Source organism: Macaca fascicularis, chromosome 2, assembly GCF_037993035.2.
Source record: "Macaca fascicularis isolate 582-1 chromosome 2, T2T-MFA8v1.1".
Lineage (NCBI taxonomy): Eukaryota > Metazoa > Chordata > Mammalia > Primates > Cercopithecidae > Macaca > Macaca fascicularis.
This window is the reverse complement of record NC_088376.1, coordinates 142,891,451-142,907,836: the sequence shown is the minus strand read 5'-3', so window position 1 is coordinate 142,907,836 and position 16,386 is coordinate 142,891,451. Positions and strand designations below refer to the sequence as shown.

General features: G+C 42.0%; 1 protein-coding gene across 2 annotated transcripts in view; it reads right to left on the bottom strand.

Annotated features, from left to right (window-relative positions):
* Positions 1-16,386, bottom strand: part of ITPR1 (inositol 1,4,5-trisphosphate receptor type 1) — a 355,769-nt gene that overhangs the window by 167,555 nt on the left and 171,828 nt on the right. The window contains exons 18-29 of one of the 2 annotated variants that reach the window (XM_065538902.2): positions 14,464-14,636; positions 11,996-12,115; positions 10,849-11,046; positions 8,394-8,645; positions 7,774-7,915; positions 6,872-7,052; positions 5,358-5,545; positions 3,845-3,983; positions 3,118-3,176; positions 956-1,117; positions 709-879; positions 160-225 (exon numbers count right to left, since the gene is read on the bottom strand). In XM_065538902.2, the coding sequence (XP_065394974.1) occupies positions 160-225; positions 709-879; positions 956-1,117; positions 3,118-3,176; positions 3,845-3,983; positions 5,358-5,545; positions 6,872-7,052; positions 7,774-7,915; positions 8,394-8,645; positions 10,849-11,046; positions 11,996-12,115; positions 14,464-14,636 (1,851 nt within the window). Of the gene's footprint in view, positions 1-159; positions 226-708; positions 880-955; positions 1,124-3,117; positions 3,177-3,844; positions 3,984-5,357; positions 5,546-6,871; positions 7,053-7,773; positions 7,916-8,393; positions 8,646-10,848; positions 11,047-11,995; positions 12,116-14,463; positions 14,637-16,386 lie in introns of those variants that run through there. The other variant, XM_074032759.1, reaches the window with a different exon arrangement.

The window sequence follows — 16,386 nt, the reverse complement described above, 5'->3', positions numbered from 1 at the left end:
CGAAATCCATGAGCTTAACCTCTGAGCTCTACTTTCTCCCTGTTAAACCACACGAAGAAAAAAGCTCAAATGTGTGTACCTTCAACTTGACTATCACAAATGAAAGCCCCTTAGAGAATTCATAAAGAAGGGAAATACGGTGGTGGGGGAGGAGCTTACCTCTTTGACCACTCTGTAGTTGTAGCTGCTGGTGCTTTCATGCTTTTGTGACTTGTTATTTCCCTCCTAGGAACCAAAGTGAACACAAGTGTGATCTGTACGACTCATGGGCTACTGTCAGTTTGTTACAGCTAGCATCAATCTTTATGAAAGAAAGGGAGTTCTGCACTGTTTTCCAATAGTCATGCTGGGTTTATGCCCCACTCATCTACCTACTTGCTATGGGTTTCCTTGGGAGGGGATAGTGGGCTGGGCCACGGCTAGAGAACAGGTCAATTCCCAAGTGGGTCTGTAAGGGAAACCTGGTGCTAATTCACTCAACGTCAAAGTCTCTTCTACACAGTCTGAGGCTGCACAGGAGACATAGCTAAACTCTGATTCATAGCTTATTTCCTAGGCCAACAGCTGTGATCTTAGCGACTTAACAAGCAGATCTCTTGAAAATAAATCCCATTCTATCACATTTATACCTAAAACCAGAGGAGGATGCTTGCTAGTTTTGAGAAGCCCATCCACCTACTTTGGCAGCCTAACCTGTGTTTCACTCACCTCCGTTTTCTTATGTCCATTTTCGCCAGATGCACCATCCATGGTTTCATCGGGGCCCTGCCCTTTGTACACCCAAAGCTCTGACTTTTCCACGATGGACCTCAGTTGATCCAAGTCTTGTTTGATCTGTTTGTAGTTGTCCACATCTTGGCTGGTAACCAGCAGTTGAACCTTAATGAATGCAATCCATTAGGTGCACACAACAGCTTCTTGGACAGACAACACACACGTGGGTGACCTGAGCTACCTGTTTGAAGGCCTGGAGCACCTCCTGCCTCTGGCTGAAGTGTCGGAAGAGGAGCTGCAGGGCCCCTGACACCAGGGGTGGATAGTCATGCATCGTCAGGTGGAGCAAGACACGGAGAAAGGTTCTGCCGCCGTGATCGTCCAAGTCCAGTGGGGTGTTCTCCTCGCTAAAGGAGCACAGGGAGGGGGAAAGACCAGATGAATCACAAATGCCTCCTCTCACGTACCTTGGACCCAGATGCACCTAACCTGGTTAGATTTCTAGCACTATGATCTCCAGACAAGCAATTTCACTTTTCATTAGCTCCTTTAACAATACCGCCTTGCTTCATCTTCAACTATATTGTGAGGTGAGGAGACAAGTAAGATGTCATCATAAAAGATAAGTCAAATTTTAAGCCAAAGTCCCTCCCCTCCCAAAGTGACAAGACTAGCATCAGAACCAGATTCTCAACATCTACATAGGGTGTTCTGCTGGGCTTCATCTGTGGTGTGAGAACTGCAAGAGGATGTGTTTCTCTTATTAGTTTATGTAATTTTATTTTTAGAGATGAGGTCTCGCTATGTTGCCCAGGCGAAATTCAAACTCCTATGCTCAAACCATCCTCCTGCCTTAGCATGCTGAGCAGTTGGGTCTGTAGGTATGCACCACCATGCTTGACTATATTAAATATTAATAAGCATATCCTAGATCCAATGGCAGAGTACTCCATAACTGAGCACTGCCAGTCAATTACTGGGTCTGCATCTACATTGGGTTTAGAGGCAAATGAATGACAAATGGTGGAACCTTCATGGTTGCTGGCTAATAAGAAAAGCACAGAGAGGACTTTATAAATACTGTATTCATGCTGTGTATTCCAAAAAGGTGTGAAGGTTTCAGTGCTGTTTAATACGAGGAAAATGGCGGGAGAGCTGAGTGATCACATAGCACATGGAACCTGTATTAAGATAAACTCACAACACCTTGTTTAAATTTCAGATAAACATCTTCCATCACAGTATACAACGTTGCTAATTCAAATTTCACAGGTTTTACATTAAGCTTGAAGGTAGACTATTAACACTGGTGGGCCCCAACAAAGTATTCAAACCCTTATGTAGTCCCCTCCCACACTGACACTGAACTTGGCCACGGGATTTGCTTGAACAATAAGATACTAGGAAATGCAATGCAAGCAGAGGCCCAATTAGCACTTGCATACTGTTGGCTTATCCTCTTAGAACATTTGCTCTTTGAGTCAGCCACCATGCTGTAAAGAAGCCCAAGTTATCCACATGGACAGAGAGAGAAAGAAGTCCTGGCCTTGCAGGCATTTCTGCTATAGTGTCAGAAATGTGAGTGCAACTTGGATGTGCCAGCCCCAGTTACCACCTCACTACAGTGTGACAGACCCAACAGTGACTACCAGCAGAACCATCCAGTTTAATCAAGCCACAGGGCCGTGAGAGGTATTAATAAAATGGTGGTTGTTTGAATCCTTAAGTTTTTTGGAGTAATATGTTATAAAGCAATAATCAAACCAAGTGTGCTAATTATAAGAACTACATGCACAGGGTGTTTATACCAAATTTTATACCTGTAGGTATAAGGGTTCCATAATTATAATAATGTCTTAAGTCAAAATTGACCAGTGTGGTATTTTTTAAAGGGATTCATAGATTAATATTAGAAATCATGAAAGAACAACAGATTTTGCTTTTTTTGTTGCATAGCCTGTAAGGAGCTCAGGGATAAAATTACAGCCCAACAGCAGGACATGATCTTACTAACTTCACTCTGTTTTGAGCCCCTCTCTCTTTCTATTCTTTCTTTTGATTGCATTTCCTCACTATGTAAAAATAATCTTGTAATGTAGGTATTCTGGGAAATCTCCTTAAATCCTTTCTGTCCTAGGTGGGACACACACACACACACACACACACACACACACACACACACACACACTCTCACACACTCTCTATCTCTCTCTCCCTCCTCTCAATCAAGCCAACTGAGATAACTCTGACTTCAGTACTAACAGTTCCAAAGATAGCACCAAAACAACCTAAGCCCAGAGACTAAACATTTACTAACATAATAAAGGGAAGGCCTCTGAGAGCTCTGGAAGAGCAGACTTCCCAACTGTAGAACCACCTACAAAACAGTAACTGAAAATATACTTTCCTTCCTCCAAAGATGCCTTCTGCTTGTTCTTCAATGTGTTCAAAGTCAAGAGCACCTGAAAAGTTAGAACATATCACTTCAGATGCAGAAGGCCTGCAAACATGCTGCCGGTGAACTCATACATAAGTTTTGCAGGGTAAATCTGTTGCGTTAACCCCAAATCTTCCAGGACATTATATTGCAAAGCTATGTAGAGTGACTAACCCAGATGATGTTACCCCCATATTCCACATTCCTGCCCCTTCCTCCCTCACTGCATGGTGGCCTGGTAAAGGAGAGTGATGATCTCACTCATGGAAGCTTGGGTTTGATAGATGGGATTATTTCTACTACTACCCTCTCCCTTCACCACTAGTTCCTGGACAGGGAACAACTTCCAACATGAGTAAAAGCTGCTAGCGAACAAGAGGTCTCCTGGAGAGTTTTTTGTTATTGTTTTTATTTTGGTATTTTTTTGGGGGGGTGGGTAACCACAACGCTGGAAACCTCAACTGTCGCATGATTAAGACACTCCAAGATGGAAGGAAACAAGATCCAACTCAGAAGGAATCTGGGCTCTATCAATTATTCCCCTGCTCAAAAAGAGTAAGTGCCAGGAGGATGCCCTGGCACAATAATCAAAACCATTTTTACCCTTTTTCTAGAAGATACTGTTTGCTCTCCCCCATTTTCCTTAAAGCCAGGTCCCATTCTATGGCTGAAATTCCATTCTGAATCACTAACCTGGTACATTACTTGGCCCTTCTTGGCTGATGTTTCCGGAGGATGTTTCTGAAGTCTGGGAATTGCTTTCATCAAACTCTCGCTTAAATATACACAGGAGGCAGGAGATCCTATAATCCAACCTCACATTCAAAATAAACTAAAGATTCAAGTGGAAATGGAAACAGATTGGTTACATTAACATACCACCTTGATTCTGCCAAGCCACCACACACTGGCAGGGCCTGGTATCAGCTCCATCAATTACCTTAAGCACTAAGTGAGCCAAATATTTGGCTTAGATTTCAACACTCATTTTAACAACAGCAGACTTCCATGGGGCATATGAAGTCTGCCCATAGCACCTTAGCCTCTAGTGTAAACTTCAGCATCCTGGCAATTAATTTAACAATTAGAACACTAAATCACTCACTCCTGGCTCCATAAATGGAGTCTATAATAAACAAGACTCCATTTCGGTAAGTGCTGAATGCCAACTCTGGGCCTAACACTGAGAAGAGTAAAGTTGCCTGCTTTGGATTTAATATAATTAACAAAAAAAAATTTGCTTTTACTATGGAAAATTAGCTTGGTTCCTATTTCCTATTTCTGGTTGTTTCCCCTGGTTTGGGTACAAACCCTTGGACACCCTCTTCTTTTGCCTCCTGTATTCCCTTACCCTCTATTCCAACACAGGGTCACTTTTCCCAGGATTGCTGCTAGAACTGAAAAGAAAGATCGAGCAGCTGACATCATGTAGGGATCTCACTCACATTCTTCCTTCTATTCTCCCCTTGTCTCTGCTTAGCCCTCCCAGCAACTTTTCCCAGTCCAACGGCCGTCACCTCTTCCAGAGGGAGACAGATCTGTTGCCTGCCTCCATGCTCTCAGTGAATGTGTCCTACTGTCTGGTGGACATCCTATTTTCTATCTTCCCAGGGCCTCAAACTCAGTGTTGTACAAAAGTAACCATGATGGTTAATTTTAGATGCCAACTTGACCGGGTCCTAGATAGCTGGTACAACCTTATTTCTGGGTACATCGATGAAGGGGTTTCCAGAACAGAGTGACATTTCAATCAGTGAACTGAGTAAAGAAGTCTGCTCTCACCCAGTGTGAGTGGACACCATCCAATCCACGGAGGGCCTGGATAGAGCAAACAGGTGGAGGAAGACCGAATCCACCTGTTTTGGAGCTGGGACACTCATCTTTTCCTGCCTATCAGAGCTCCAGGTTCTCGGGCCTTTGGCCTCAGACTGAGACTTACACCTTCAGCTCCTCTGGTTCTCAGCCTTGGGACTCAGGCTGAATCACACCACTGGCTTTCCTGGGACACAGCTTGCTGTGGCAGACCGCGGGACTTCTCGGCCTCCGAAGAGGAGGAGCCAGCTCATAAACAACATGGAGGGATGAGCTAAGAATTTGCTCCCATTTTCTCCCCAGAAAGCCTTGGGCTCCATCAGAACAGAGGGACTGGATCTGAACAGTGCCCCTGTGACACACCCTCCCTGCCCCAGCTCCAGCTGGTGGATACCTGGAGTATCTCAATGATCTTCAGCTTGGTGTCCATGACCATGATGTCCTCCTTCTCAGGCTCTGCCTGCTTCACATTGCCTTCAGGGGCAGCAGCCATGGGAGTCATAGGCAAAAAGCCTCCTCCCCGGAGCACCACCTGGGTCATCAGCTCTCCCACGCCATGAATAGACCTCATCACGTTACTGCCTAGGAAAGGCCAGGACAGACCACGGTCACCATGTCTCCAGAGAATGCTCGGAGGCATCTGTCAAGGGGCAGGGGCTCTTTGAGATAAATTATTTAACATATCCCTATTCCAGCATAATCTCAGGACCCTGGAAACCTGGAAAGGTAAATGCACATCAAAAATCTGGGCTTCTGAGAGCAACAGAAAGATCATGGACTTCGAAATCCCCAGAGGGGCATTTATGTATATTAACTCGCCCATCAAATTTCATTTTTGCAAATTTTCTTTAGAGACAGGATCTTGTTCTATCGCCCAGGCAGGAGTGCAGTGACACAATGATGGTTCCCTGCAGCCTCAAACTTCTGGGCTCAAGCAATCTTCCTGCCTCAACGTCTCAAGTAGCTAGGACTACAGGCACACATCACCACACTCAGCTAATTTGTTTGTTTGTTTTGGTAGAGATAGGTTCTCTCTATATTGCCCAAGCTGGTCTAGAACTCCTGGCCTCAAGCAATCCTCCTGCTTCAGCCTCCCAAAGTGCTAGTATTACAGGTATGAATCACTGTGCCCTGCCCAAATTTTATTGATCATCAACTATGTGCTTGTTATGAGCACAGAACTAGGTATATAAAGTTAACAAGGCACAGATCCTGATGCTGCTTGACCTTAGGTGCATCATATTTCCTCTGAGGCTCAGTCTCCTCATCTATAAAATGGAAATAAAGGAGCTCAACAAAAGAACTAAATGGTATAATGCAACATGACTTAGCATGAGACCTAGCAAATAGAGATAAGTGAATGTACTTTTTTCTGTTCTAGCTGCAGAAGACCAGTTAACAATAATTGATACATGATACCAATATCTGCCGACTCTGACCCTAAAACAGAGGAAGAAATAAACATGCAAAGGCAGATTGTCCTACTCACAAAGTGGAAATAGCTACCAAGATACAAGCCTGAATTTTCTTACATCCTAAACAAGTATTATTACCAAGGGCCTCACGAATGTCAAGGACAACAACAGGACATGTATTTGTTATATAAACATTCAAAGTGTTAGGTAACTTTCAAATTGTTCAACAAAATATACACATGACTCACACATAAATACAAAGGAAAGACAGTAAAATGTGAATAACTGTTGACTCAAAGTCATGGGTGCATGGGACTCCATCATACTGTTCTTCCAGCTTTTCTTTACACAGTATTTGAAAATGTTCATGATGAAAAGTTGGGAAGGAATGAGCAAAGAAAGGATGTGGCATCACACATAGGGTATGACATGAGCGTAACAGGAAAGGCTGGGAGGGCATCTCTCAGATGTATGGGCACCCTCAGATACTCACTCTTCAGCTTCTCCACATCATTGTTACCTTTATTCTCTTCTCCTTTCGCCATCTTGCTAATGGGGAAGATTGTCGTCACATGCACACAGTCCAATATGGCCAGAAGGATCTTAGTTAATCGTAGAAGGTCAGAGAAGTTGTAGAAACCAAAGTATATGAGATTCCTAGCTAAATTTACAACCTATTGTATAAAATAAAAGAAGAAGATGGTATTACATAAACTGCACCCCCTTCAAATCCATTTGATGTTGACCAGTTTAGAAATGACAGATTTGGACCTTCCTTATGGTAAGAGAAGGCATGTATTTTCCTTGCACTTTCTGATAAAATTTCATTTTGTTTCATAAGGAGGAAAAATAAGAAATGGAGAGCTACTGATCTGCTCTGATGACTAATTAAAAAAAAAAGACCTCATCATTTGCTCTGCACAGCTTCCCAAGGATAATATTAACACAAGGCAAGCAGAGTTATTCCCAACAAGGACACAGGTAATAACATTCTGCAATCCTCAGAAATACAGCTCTTAAAAGGCAAAAGTAGTCTCAGAAACATTGTTAACTCAGAAGTAACGAGGATTTACATTCTGCAAATGATTAATCTATAGCAGATCGCAAACACAGTGTTTCTCCCTTGTCAGTTTTAATACAAAGTGATGTTCTATCATTTTATGTGGTTCAAGTCACCTTGTATATTTCTTTTAAGAACATAACTACTATTAAGCCATGTGACTGGTATCTGTTTTATCTTATTCTGGAACAAAACCAAGCTGAATTCCTTTCCATTACAAAACCAGAGCATCATGACCAAAATCACTACCTACTCAAATATTTTCTATTTGCCCCATAGAAAAATGACCACTGAGAGGCAGATAATACACACAGATCATTTCATTTGTGAGTTACCTCAAACGTAAGCTTATTTTTCTCCTTATCAGAGAAAGGGAACCTCTGACAAACCACATCTCTTAAATATTCCTCCACAAACTCCATGGTCTGAGCAAATCTCTCCTTAATTTCATCTTTGGAAGCTCCACTACTATCATAGCTGAAAAGAAAGGAGAAAGAAAGGAAACAAAATTTCAAGTTATTCCCAGAGAGGTCTTCCTGGGTCACTCAGCTTCAAAAGTCAACATCCGCTAACCCTTGGTGTCCCTTGACCCTACTTTATTTTTTCCCTCCTTAGCACATATCACCAACTATATGTTTGAGTCGTTTATCTTGCCTATTGTGTCTTCCACCAACTAGCATAGAGACTGCTTTCTAGCTTGTTCACTGATATATTTCTTGAGTGTGGCACAGAGTACACACTTAAATATTTGTAGAAGAGGAGATAAATGATGTAAAAAACATGATCATGCCATCTTTTACATTCTTGAGGAAAAAAATATTTGCCATCCATTTAATTTTATTTTAAGCTAAAAAAACAACACTTCATCTTTCTTCTAAGATTTAATGAGACTATATGGGGCTATCTACTGCCGCACAGAACAACGTAAAGTGAGGTTTTCAGGGGCCAGGCTCACTCGTCAATGGCAATCTCCGAGGGAATCTCTGACCAGAGGCGGGCATATTTCACGGGGGTGACTTGTTCCTGGGGATCTCGGTCCACATGCATGTGAAGCATGAGGCGGCAGAAGGATGCCCTGAGGTCATAGGGCAGGTTCTCGTCAGACATGCAGCGGAGAATGAGATCGACATCCAGCTGGCCTGAGATTTCATTGATGGCCAGGTATTGGCGGTCCAGACACATCCTGGCAAAGAGGTTCAGCTGATATCTAGAGGAAAGAACAAGGGCACACAGCTCACGCTCCAGAAATCATTCAGGATGAATGCAGGGTTGCCTGGGCAGCCCTGACTTTCATGGGAGTGACATTTGGCCAACTAAACTCATACATCAACACCCCTAAATTGCTCTTGTACACCAGGATTTTGGCTTTGGTACCAAGCAGATCAAAGAACTGTTCAAGCTGTGCAATAGAGTGTGGGTTGACAGCCAACAGGAACACGTGTCTATCCAGCTGTGTTGGAGCAATTCTGTGATGACCTTATTCCATTAGGTCCTTGTTTACTTTGTAAAATAAATGGGGAATGCTAAGGCCTAAGATGGTTGTCTATTTCTATCCCTTCAGCTGTGTTTCATACAGTAAAGACCATGTAGGAAATGTTAAAGATATCACACATATTAAGCCTACTTAGAAATTTTATAACATTTTAAAGATCTTACATCATGTAAGTCACTCTAATTCCTACACATGTAAAAAAACCTTTCATGTACAAAAGCAGGAGACTCCTCACTTTTCATCTTCATCCAATTGCAAGTGAATGTTGTTAACTGGAACTTGATCAATTAAGGACTCTTTCTCATTCACTTGGGAGAAGATTCATCAAACATTGAAAGAGTAAACATGCTTGAAATGTGAAATAACAAGAAAGCCATAGGCTTTCAAACTAACAAATACTGCCTTCTAACTTAAAAACCTATGTATTTCTAATAATCATGATTTGAAGACATCCTCAGCCTCATTAGATATCAGGGAAATGCAAGTATAGACATGACTCTATTTCACACTTATAAAATTACCAAAAATTAAAAAGCATCATGATATTCAAGGTTAACAAAGATATGAAGAAACAAAGGTTGTCATCTACAACTGGTGGGCGTGTACATTGAAACATCCAATTTAGAATTGCTTAGTAAAGCTTAAAATATGAATATCCTCCAAGCCCACCTCCCAGTGTGGAAAGGAAACTCATACATATGCTCAGAAAAATTTGAATGAAGATGTTTTCTGACATGAAGAACTGTGGCATGTGACCAAATATCAAACAGCGATGAAAATGTGATAAATCAATAAAACAGAATATCATCCAGCAGTCCAAATTAAAGAAATAGATCAACCTCTATTAACACAGATATGCTTCAGTACCCATACTGAATAAAAAAGGCAAGTTGTAGAATGATATTTGGAGTACAGTACCATTTATATAAAATTTTAAGTAGAGATAAAATACTACATATGATTTATAGATGCATACAAATGTAGCACACAGAGAATGTGGATAGGATGCACACATCACACATGAATGAAAGAGAACAGAATACAGGAGGCAAGAATAGCCATTTTATCTGCAAAGTTTTATTTATTTTATTAAAAACTAATAAAAGCCTTGCTTTATCTTCCCTTTCCCTTTCTTTTAAAAGTATTTATTGGTTCACTTCCCTTCTTTCTTCCCCTTCCCTTCCCTTCAGGTGGCAGGGCTGGCAGGTCTTCGAGCTGGAGCCAAGCAGACACTGGGGACTGAGGAGGTGGCCAGCAGAGGTGAGACAGGTACACACAGGGGAACGGGCAGACAGGGAAACATACAGGGAATCACGGCAGCTGGAACGAGTCATGAAATGGAAAAAATGAAGGCTAGAATAAACCCCATGGTGTTGGAATGGAATTGGAAGTATTAGTGTAAGCACATGATTTTTATTATATATTTGTGTAGTTATAGAAATAGATATGTGGATGAGTATGTAGATATATGTATATACATACATACATCTTCTGGCTCTGTCTATAAACATTTGGTGAGATTGGCACTATCACCTTTATTTTGCAGATAAAGAAATTAGAGCATAAAATCAAACTTGGCCAGTGTCAAAAAGCTGGTAAGTGGAGAGGTCAGGATTTCACCCCACAGCCTACCCCTTACGTACCTACCACCATATCTACAGGCCATGCTGCTTAAGGATAAATTGTCACCAGGGACTGATGTGAGCACTCATCCTTCTTGGGACCCAGCCACATCCAGATGTCAATTGACTGAAATCTTATACTCTAAACTCCTAAAATACACATCTGGCTTTTTTCAAGACAATCTCACAAGATGACACCTTGCGATTCCTTGAAGTAATCAACAAACGAGCAACAAATTCCTAAGTGCCACTGTTTTGGGGCAACCCAATCTGAGCCCCACATGTGTCCCACGCACCTGTAGTAGCTGAGAACGTCTCGGTCCTCCTTCTGCCCTTCTTTAGCGTCCTGCGCCAACTCCCTCACACTCTTGCTACGAATCTCTTTGTTGCTGTCCCTCCAAAACAGCCACACCTCTTCCTCGTCTTCTCCTGCCTCCAGAGCATTCTCTCCAGTGGAAGAAACGCCTTCAAACTCAAAACGAGAAAGAACCAACCTGGAAAACAAGAAGAAGGAAAAACTCTATTTTTTAAAATACTTTGATATCTAGCTTCACTTTCAGCATAAAGACACACGGAAAGCCACTTTTTGTTTTGTATTTCACCCAAGGGCAGAGCCGCAGAGAGCCTGACATTAACATCTTCTTATACCGTAACCCAGTGGTTCTTGACTGTGGTGCTGCTGCTCCCAGTGGACATTAGGCAATGTCTCTGGACAGGTTTTTGGTTGTCACAACTGAAATGGAGAGGTGCTACTGGCATCTAAGTGGGTAGGGGCCAGGGATGCTGCTAAACATTTTACAGTGCCTAGAACAGAGCCACAACAAAGGATTACCCAGCCCGAAATATGAAAATACCTAAACTGAAAAACCCTGCAGTAGCCCAAGCCCAAAACTGAGTTATACATGAGAATCAATGCAGTATCACTAGCTCAGGACATAATTTAGTAATTTTTTTTAAATGTTGCCCATATTACTGGCACTATAGTTCTCAGGAAAACTGTTCCTTTGCCAAAAATGAATTACTACTGTTAAGAAAAATTCTTCAGACCAATAAACACATTCTGAAGAGTAATAACTTAAAACTCCTCCCAACATTGACTTAATCTTAACACTGAATATTAATTATGTCATTTGAAATTTTAGATTGACGGTCACACAGAGAGTTTTAAACTCTTAAAATGTAACTGTGTAAATTGCTCCCCAGTGAGTTTACATGACTTTTAAACTTGTATGCAAAGTAAGTGACACCACTATGCAGAGGAGGCCACACCAAAATCAAATTCAGTAATTCTCCTAATCAAGACTTTTCCAATAGGAAGATCAAATGCCAGCCATGCTGACTTTAGATCAACTCAAAAAACGATAGGGCTAGGTTTTATTCCTCATGAGCGCCAACACGGAATGAACCACATGTTTTCCATCTAAACCCCAGCTCCCCACTCACTTGGTCTCAATCAGGATGTCAGCATTGGTGGGATTCAGTACAGCTTTACATATTAGCTCCTGGGTCACTGGAATCGATTTGTTCATGGAGACACAGAGGTCGGAGAGGTAATCTAAGAATCTAAACGGAAACAGAAACAAAACATTTTCCATAGTTAGAGCAGAGGTTAGGCTCCTGGAGCCCAACCCTTCCTTAAGTGCACAGGTCCAATGTATCTTTACCAAGACATGTCAGCAGCATTCTAGGTCTCGATGCCAGTGTTTATGGCACCACCAGAAACCCACATGCTAGAAAGAAGGAAGAGGAAGCAAGAAGGAGAGACAGTAGTGGCTGTGGTCAAGGAAGAGGTGATGAGGCAAAGGTGAGAAGAAGGAACAAGACAAGAAAGAAGCTCACATAAGGAAGGTGTGGTGGAGATACAGGGGAACCACAGTGGTGAGAGGCAATGCCCCGATGTTTGGCTACCCGTGTTGGAAGCCCGGTTAGGATCTTATTAGTGGAGTTCTGCTATGGAGCGTTAATTTGGGGAAATTACTAATTTCACTGTGCTTTAGTTGAGGCTCATCTATAGAAAAGGATAATGTGTCACTTCTGAGGGCTGTCCTGAGGACTAAATGAGATGATTAACGGGAGTGCTTCCATTGCTCACTAGCTGGCCCGTGAGCAGGCTCCAGAAAACGCGGGTTATTTTCATGGGTGTAGTAGGTGTTTTTACAGCAACTGTGTCTGCGCTCCATTGTAATCATTTGTGACACCCACACTGTAAATTGCTTCCTGCTTCAACTGAAAATGTGGGTCTTAATTAGAAGGACAAGAGAAGGGGAAAGAAATGGGGACAGGGTGTACGAAAGAGGAGTAGATCTGTGTGAATGAGATACAATCAATAGAATTCACTAATCTATAATAAAAATGCTCAACCAACAACTGAACTTGCAAGACTTACTGATTATATTGAGGGAGGGGAGTGTTTAACTGATAAGCAAGGGGTGCTAAAAAGTGAATGAGGCCAAGTGCGGTGGCTCCCGCCTGTAATCCCAGCACTTTGGGAGGCCAAGGTGGGCGGATCACAAGGTCAGGAGTTTGAGACCAGCCTGGCCAATATGGTAAAACCCCGTCTCTACTAAAAACACAAAAATTTAGGCGGGGCGCAGTGGCTCAAGCCTGTAATCCCAGCACTTTGGGAGGCCAAGATGGACGGATCACAAGGTCAGGAGATGGAGACCATCCTGGCTAACACGCACAGTGAAACTCCGTCTCTACTAAAAAATACAAAATAACTAGCCGGGCGAGGTGGCAGGCGCCTGTAGTCCCAGCTACTCGGGAGGCTGAGGCACGAGAACGGCGTAAACTCGGGAGGCGGAGCTTGCAGTGAGCCGAGATCCGGCCACTGCACTCCAGCCTGGGAGACAGAGCGAGACTCCGTCTCAAAAAAAAAAAAAAACACAAAAATTTGCTGGGCGTGGTGGCAAGTGCCTATAGTCCCAGCTACTCGGGAGCGTGAGGCAGAAGAATTGCCTGGACCCAGGAGGTGGAGGTTGCAGTGAGCTGAGATCTCGCCACTGCACTCCAGCCTGGGCGACAGAGTGAGACTCCATTTCAAAAAAAAAAAAAGTGAATGAAAAGAGTGAGATCCAGTCATTTGCAACAACGTGGATGGAACTGGAGGTCATTATGTTAAGTGAAATAAGCCAAGCACAGAAAGACAAACATTGCATCTTCTCCCTGATTTGTGGGATCTAAAAATCAAAACAATTGAACTCATGGACAGAGAGAGTAGAAGGATGGTTACCAAAGGCTGGGAAGGATAGTGGGAGGGCAGCGGGGAGGTGGGGATGGTTAGAGGGTACAAAAAAAAATAGAAAGAACGAATAAGACCTACTGTTTGACAGTAAATGGGGTAATTACGGTCAATAATTTAATTGTACATTTTAAAATAACTAAAAGAATAGAATTGGATTCTTTGTAACACAAAAAATAAGTGTTGGAGTGGATGGATCCCCCATTCTCTAGGATGTGATTATTTCACATTGCACGCCTCCATGAAAACATCTCATGTACCCCATGAATATATACACCCACTAGGCACCCATTAAAATTAACAATTAAGAACATTTTTTAAAAAGTGAATGAGTGGCCAATAACTGTCATTTACTCTGCATCTACTAAGTGCCATGCATGTCACATGCATTTAGTCTAATTTTCATAACTACCCATTTAGCAGATGAGGAAATTAAAGCTCAGGAAAAACCCAAGCTCATCCAGGTGGTACATATTGGAGCTAGGAATGCACCCCCCGGGTCTCATTTTAACACCATGTTCTTGCCACTACTCATGAAAGAGCCTCACCGGACTTAACTAATCAAAACTTGTCACTAGCAGCACAAGAAAACGTAGTAAAAAGCACCAGCTAAGTCCCTGCATCTCAAAGGCGCAGACACCATCCTGCATTGGCCCCACTCCCGCCTCACCTGGGCTCCCTGTTCTTTCGCACCAGGCTGACAAATGTGTCAATCTCTGCCGCGGTAATGTGTTTTTCCAGGAGTTTCCGATTATTGTGGAGCAGGGCAGTGATAGTGTCTTCGGCCAACACATCATAGCCAATCTGCTTCTGCATGAAGCCAAACTGCTTGGCTATATACTCCTTTATAGGGAGAGAAAAGAGACGTCAGCAGGAAGGATAAATGACAATATGGTTAAGTGTAGAATAAAGAAAGCAGCAACGTTTCCTGATGAGAACTACTGCTCCTAAGAGAAATTACAGAAGTGAGGGTCTTTCTACAACTTTCTGTCCTAGGGCAACAGCTGCAAACTCCTTCACATCCTTTATTTTACTAAGCCTGCCACACGAATGTAATTAAGCAAAATAGCCTGTATTTACATGGGGATATTTTATTAAGTGCACAGTATAAAGTTTAATCTAGTGATTTATGTTTCAAAAAGGTCCAAAGCTGGTTTTCACCTCTAAATGTATTCCTAATTCAAGAGGACTTAACTGTGCCCCCATTGACCTGCACTGCTAAATAAACACAGATAAAGCCTACCTGGATATCTGAAACAATGTTACCCTGTTTCATTTCGTTTATTTGTGGTAAAAATACTTTTTTAAAGTCAATGAGTGCATAAGAAGTTCAGGAATACCTAAGAAAATCCATCGTATGCATGGAACTCATGAATACATCTCTGGTTTCTCTCTTTTGGGATCAGATATCACGTTCCATAGAAATATTTGTGAACTGAAGGAAATCTCTTACAAATACGTGTTTGTTTCTATTCAAAGATGCTTCCCTGGCCAAGAGAGACTGCTTGCTCAAAAATTCAAGTGGCCCTTGAAACTTGCTTTAATTTTTTTCCCATTAATTCCTAAATCCCGGAAACTATTTAGGATTAACATAATGAAAACAGGCCATGTTTTTCAGCCTGTACTCTATAAGGAGGCATTGTTTAGGAACTCATCATCTGCCAGCCAGCAAAGGATCCATAAACAACTAAGCAAAGATGTCTAATCCAGCAGTTCCAAGAGGGACTAGTTTGTTTCCTCATGTACAAGCAAAGTATCTTGACACACCCCACAGACCCAGATGTATCCTCATCTGAAGATGGGAGAGAGGAACAGAATAAAATCTCTCTGGCTATTGGATTATAGTATCAACGCACTGAAGGTGAATTTAAAGCAATCACAGCTTGCCACACTTCAAAAAAAGCACTATTCAAGATCAACACTATCTTTATGATGACACGACAAAAACCCTTAACTACAAAGAAAAAAGTCTAAAAGTCCAGGTAGAGTGGCAGTCAAAACCTTAAAAACAAAAGCCTTTTGCACCAAAAGGCAGGGATAGTTCACATAAAGTGGTAAGAGTCAAGGTTATAATAAGCATCATTTTGTATGCCTATGGTACTGCATGTGGCACAAATTTTCTAAACCTCAGCACTACTGACATTTTAGGCAGGATAATTCTTTGTTGTGGGGGGATGTCCTTGGCACTGCTGGGTATTTGAGAGCATCCCTGGCCTCCCCTCACCAGATGCCAGTAGCACCAAGAAGTTGTAAAACTCAAAAGGGTCTCCAGACGTTGCCAAATATTCTTTGGGGGACAAAACTGCTACCCCCAATTAAGAACCAATGATGTAGCAATACAGTTCTCAGCTTTCCTTAGAATCTGAAGGTTGTTTGGAGCCCACAAAGAGGTTAGAACATTTATTTCATAGGAGACTATACATTGTGTGTGTGTATATAAATACACACATATTATGTATAATATGTAAAATATAACTATGTATAAGATATATCTATAAACAATGAATTATAATGTCATAAAACATGAACCAGAAACAAAATAAAGATCATGTTTCTAGAAAGAGATGGAGGATTTTAAAGGTGGCAGGAAGAA